General features: G+C 51.1%; 2 protein-coding genes across 2 annotated transcripts; both read right to left on the bottom strand.

Moving 5' to 3' along the window:
• Nucleotides 1-221: 221 nt before the first annotated feature.
• On the bottom strand, nt 222-2,243 carry LOC122418343 (uncharacterized). The gene has a single exon (XM_043432489.1). It carries the CDS (start codon nt 2,241-2,243, stop codon nt 222-224), a length of 2,022 nt encoding a protein of 673 aa, XP_043288424.1.
• Nucleotides 2,244-2,245: 2 nt separating this feature from the next.
• LOC122418342 (uncharacterized) lies at nt 2,246-3,991 on the bottom strand. Its single transcript, XM_043432488.1, has one exon. The coding sequence runs from the start codon at nt 3,989-3,991 to the stop codon at nt 2,246-2,248; it is 1,746 nt and encodes a 581-aa protein (XP_043288423.1).
• Between the last annotated feature and the right edge of the window lie 1,367 nt (nt 3,992-5,358).

Here is a 5,358-nt window from a genome sequence, read left to right as displayed (position 1 = left end):
CAGAGCGATGTGTATAGCAACGCGAACCAGACGATAATGGCCGCTCCCTGGTCCGGTACGACGCACGTGAGGCGGCGAGCCGTGCTCGTGAGCCCCGTAGCGTGCCTGAGAGCGTCCAGCAAGTGCTGCCGCGAGTGGCCAGTCCAAGAAGAGCGACTCGCCTGACGACGAGACGCATTCTCAAACATTCCTCCCGCCATCAGCACCGTGGAGATGATGTTCTAGTTTGAGACGTCTTGTTGTTGAGAGGGCAGAGGCGCGAGCTTCGCGATCGGCCGAGTGAGTGTCGAAGAGGCTGTTTTGAGTGTGACCACTCTGATGAGTCCATCCCCACCTGGTTGTAGAGCAGTGACCCTGGCCAAAGGCCACTTGCCTGGCGAGAATCTTTCATCTGTGATGAGCACGAGTGATCCCACTTTGATTTCATTTGATGGATGATGCCATTTCGAAATTGATTGTTGACGCTGGAGATAGTGAGCTGACCACTGAGACCAAAGGTTTTGAATCTTTTGTTGAATGAGTTGCCAACGAGAGAGGTGATTGATGTTTAAGTGAGTCAGCGATGGCTCAGGCAAACTTGATAGAGCATCTGCAGTCAAGAAATGACCAGGAGTGAGTGCTGATACGTCCTCTGGATCGTCGCTGAGTGCTTCTAGCGGTCGTGAGTTCAACACTGCTTCGATTTGTGAAAGCATGGTTGTGAGTTCCTCAAATGTCAGCACAGTCTCTCCTACTATGCGTCTGAGATGATACTTCATTGATTTTACCACTGCTTCCCACTTTCCTCCCATGTGAGGAGTGGCTGGAGGGTTGAAGTGCCATTGAGTGCCGTCAACAGCCAGCAGTGAGGCAATTTGACGACTTTCGTGAGTGTACTGAGTAACCATTCGCTTCAGAGCTGCATCAGCGCCTACGAAGTTGGTTCCACAGTCTGAGTAGAGTGTGCCTGGAATGCCTCGCCTTGAGACGAAGCGTCGATATGCAGCGATGAATCCATCAGTTGAATAATCACTGACTGCTTCCAGATGAACTGCTGAAGTTGTGAGACACACGAAGACGCAAATCCAACCCTTCATTGTTTTTGCACTTCGCCCTTTCCAGGTCTTGAGTGTGAGTGGCCCTGCGTAATCGACTCCAGTGTGAGTGAATGGGCGAGATGGGGTGACACGAGCTACAGGCAGCTGACCCATCAGCTGTTGAGCGCGTATCCCTCGCTGACGTGCGCACTTTACACAATGGAGAATGTGAGTTTTCACTGGAGCTCTGCCTCCGAGTATCCAGTATGACTGGCGAATGTCAGCCAGAGTGAGTTGAGTGCCCTCATGCAATGTGCGACGATGAGAATTGTCGATCACGAGTGTTGATAGGCGTGAGTGGCGAGGCAATATGGCTGGGTGCTTGGTCTCCGGACTGAGTGTTGACAAGTTGAGCCGACCACCGACCCGAATGACGCCTTCGTGATCAAGGAAGGCGGTCAATCGAGAAAAAACGTGAGTTCTTTGTAGTGGAATATTTGACTTCAATGAGCGTAGCTCGTGTGAGAAATACGCTGCTTGAGTGGCCTTAATCCAAAAGACTTTAGCAGCCTCCATGTCGTCTCGCGAAATGAGTGGTGAGTCAGTTTGTCTCCTCAATCTTGAAATGACCTTAGAGCACAAGGCGGTGACTCGGATGAGTTTTGAGAGCGTCGAGTATCGATGAATGAGGTCCCAATGATACTCGACTCTCGGAGTGGCCACGAAGAGCGCAACGCCTTGACGGGCCTCATGTGCACTGAGGTCAGCTGAGGGTTGAGTCTGTCGAGGCCATGAGGTCATTGGTTTGAGTATCCATGGTGGTCCCGTCCACCAGAGTGAGTGATCTTTGAGTTGTTGAGCGGTTAAGCCCCTTGATGGGCCGTCAGCTGGGTTGGAGGTGCCAGGAACGTGTCTCCAATGAGCTTGAGGCGTGAGCTCTTGAATTTGAGTTACTCGGTTCCTGACAAAGTCCTTCCAGCGCGAAGCGGGTGATTTGATCCACATGAGTGCGACTTGAGAGTCCGTCCACAAATGAGTTGAAGTAATTGGTAGCTGGAGTGTAGCTTGTGTATGCTTGATGAGTTTTGATAGTAGCAGCGCTGCTGTGAGTTCTAACCTCGGGATTGTGAGTGGTTTGATTGGAGCTACTTTCGTCTTTGCGCAAACGAGAGATGATTTGGCGCCTGTGGACGGCGAGTGTGAGACGATGTAGACGACAGCTGACATCGCTAGTTGAGAAGCATCAGAGAAACCGTGGAGCTCCACTGTTGAGTTGGTCCAGGTGTGAAACCACCTGGGAATTGAGATTTGAGCCAAATTTTTGAGATCTTCTCTAAAGTGAGACCATCTTGAAATGATGTGAGACGGCAATGGGTCGTCCCAGTTGATTTTGTGTAACCAGAGCTCTTGCAGGAGCAATTTGCTCTGATTGTCACAGGTGAGATGAGTCCAAGTGGATCGAATATCTGTGCTACCTCAGATAATATGAGTCGCTTCGTGATTGATTTTGAGTGATCACTAGGCTTTGCTGTGAAAACAAAGGTATCGGCTCGTGGGAGCCAATCGAGTCCGAGAATTTTGGTCGAGCAATCGTCGAATGAGATGGGTTTTGAAGGCTCATGAGTTGCCGAAACTGCCGCTAGTAGAGCCTGATCAGTTGCTTGCCACTTTGCAAGAGGGAAGCCTCCCGCCTTGCAAAGGTTGGTGAGTTGGTGAGCGATTTTGATGAGTTGTTCGCTTGAATCTGCTCCCCCGAATATGTCATCGACATATCGTCCCTTGAGCAATGAGGGAATTGCCAGCGGAAACCGATGGCCTTCGTCCTCAACCAGTTGGGTGAGAGCTCGGACATCATGGTATGGGGCTGCCTTTGTGCCATAGGTCACCGTGGTGAGCTGATAATGAGCTTCATTGAGGTGTTCATCAACCCAGAGAATGCGCTGAAGATCCCAATCGTCTTCATGCACTTTGATTTGACGATACATTTTTGTCACGTCGGTGGCGAAGATGTGTCGATGATGTCGAATCCAAATGAGTACGTCAAAGACGTCTAGCAGCAGGTTTGGGCCTGTGTGCATGATGTCGTTGACTGAGCGTCCTGAAGACGTTGAGCTTGAGCCATTGAATACAACACGGAGCTTAGTGGTGGTACTATCGGGTCTGAGAACGCCGTGATGCGGCAAATAATACACAGGCTTCATCCGTGTCTCCGAGCCGCCAGATGAGACCCTCGACCCTCCAAATGGTTTTGAAGTATCTGGTGCCAAGGTCATCTCACCGGAGACTGCGTCAACAGTGGACTCGCCGTGATGAGTTGGCTTTGATGAGTGTCCCGATACACGAACCATGTGTTCTAAGTCTTCGTACTCCCGCATGAAATTTGCGTAGAGTTTCTTGAGTGTGTCATCTCGCTCAAGCTTCTTGAGCATTCGTTGTAAACAATGGTGAGCGGTTCTGTATGAGTTGCCCAATAAGTTGCGAGATGATTTCAGTGGGATTCGAACAATGTACCGACCTGAGGCGTCTCGAGAATGAGTAGCACGAAAGTGATCTTCGCACTCTTGCTCTTCAGGTGTGAGTGGGCTTGCAGCGTCGGATGGTAGCTCCTCCTGAATCCAGAACTTGGTGAGGAGTTGCTGCAACTCATTGTTGTCAGTTTGAGCCTTGACATGAAATGCAGTGCAAGAAGTAGACGGTGTGGAGTGCACTGGGCCAAGAACGAGCCAACCAAAAATTGACAACTGAGCAATTGGCATTGAAGGTGAGTGGTTGAGAATGTTGGGCTTGATGATGAGCCCATAAACATCCGCTCCTAGGATAATGTCGATCGGCCGCGGCTTCAAGAAGTCTGGATCGGCCAATCTTAAATTGTTGAGGTGAGGCCACGCGTGCGAGCACATTTCGAAGGATGGTAATATTGATGAAACAGTTTGAAGAACATGTGCCTGCACGGTGACCGAGGAGTCTGCTTGCATTGAGTGCAAAGTCAAGGAGACAATGCCTCGTGTGTGAGTTACCTTTTTTCCTCCAATGCCTGTGATGTTGATTGTTGAGTGTTGGCGGCTGACGTTGAGTGCTCGAATGAGTTGCTCTGAGGCGAAGGTGAGCTCAGAGCCCGGATCGATGAGTATGCGGACATGATGAGTGTTGAGTGCTGAGTGGACCTCAGCAATTCCTGTGGCAAGCAGTGTGGTCGGATGAGTGCAGCAGGCAGTTGATGAGTGGACGATTGCACCGACTTCCTATTGAGTGCTCGTTGATGTGGATGGAGAGGGCTCAGCGTTTGATTGAGAGGTCGGTGATTGACGTTGAGCTGGTTCGTGTAGCATGGTGTGGTGTTTTGCGCCGCAAGTTTTACACCCCTTGGTTGAGCGGCATGAGTTCGCATTGTGTCTGCCTAGGCAATTGAAACAAAGCCAACAATTGTTGGCTAGCTTCCTTCGCGCGGCCACATCGAGGCTGCGAAACTTGGGACACATCACCACGAAATGATTGTCATTGCAGCAGTCGCAGTTGTATGCACCAGCTGCTGCCTGTTGGGTTTGAGGCGTGCTACTCGCCTGATGAGCAGTCGCCGATTTTCTGGGATGAGTGCTCGTTGATGATGCGGCTGATGAGTTCAACGATGAGCTAGTCTCAATGCGTTCGAGAGCGCGCGCTCGAGCATTGATAAATTCCTCAAGTCGTGAGAATGATGGGTACTCAGTTGATGCACCCAACGAGGTCTCCCATCCCTCCCGCGTGGCGTTGTCCAGACTGCGGGAAACATGATGGACGAGAATTACGTCTCCCAGAGAATCGGTGACACCAAGAGATTCCAAGGCCTTTCGGGCCTCAGAGACCTTTGAAATGAGTGAGGAAAGTCCCTTCGCAGATTTAGACTTGAGCTGAGTGATGCGTGTTGCCTGCGATTGACTCTTGAGTGTGAGCTCAACAGGCAATCGCGTCGGTGAGGTTCTTCGGAGAGTACGGGTTCCTCCGGTTGAGCCTGCAGCTGACTTTTGAGTGTCAGCTGTGAGAGTGAGTGCGGTGGGTGGCTGAGTTGCCACGGTCTCGGTGTCGAGAGAGCCCTCGATTTGTAGTGTGTTGCTGGAGGCAGCGCGCTCCTCACTCGATGGCTCGAGAGTGATTGTGGGCACCGGAGGAGTGGTGATTTTGCCCGATTCACGCGACTCGGGCGTTGACCTGCCTGAGTTTGGTTGAGACATTTTGAATTTCCGCGAACTGAGAGGAATTCACTAAACTCCGCAATGAGTGTTCACAAACGATGAGCTGAGAAGTCACACGCGTAACACCACGTTTGCAGCACACCGAATGGATGAGAGCGCACGAAAAACTGAGT

This window comes from Venturia canescens, chromosome 11 (assembly GCF_019457755.1).
Source record: "Venturia canescens isolate UGA chromosome 11, ASM1945775v1, whole genome shotgun sequence".
Classification (NCBI taxonomy): domain Eukaryota; kingdom Metazoa; phylum Arthropoda; class Insecta; order Hymenoptera; family Ichneumonidae; genus Venturia; species Venturia canescens.
The sequence above is the reverse complement of the archived record's forward strand: the minus strand, read 5'-3'. Positions and strand labels throughout refer to the sequence as shown.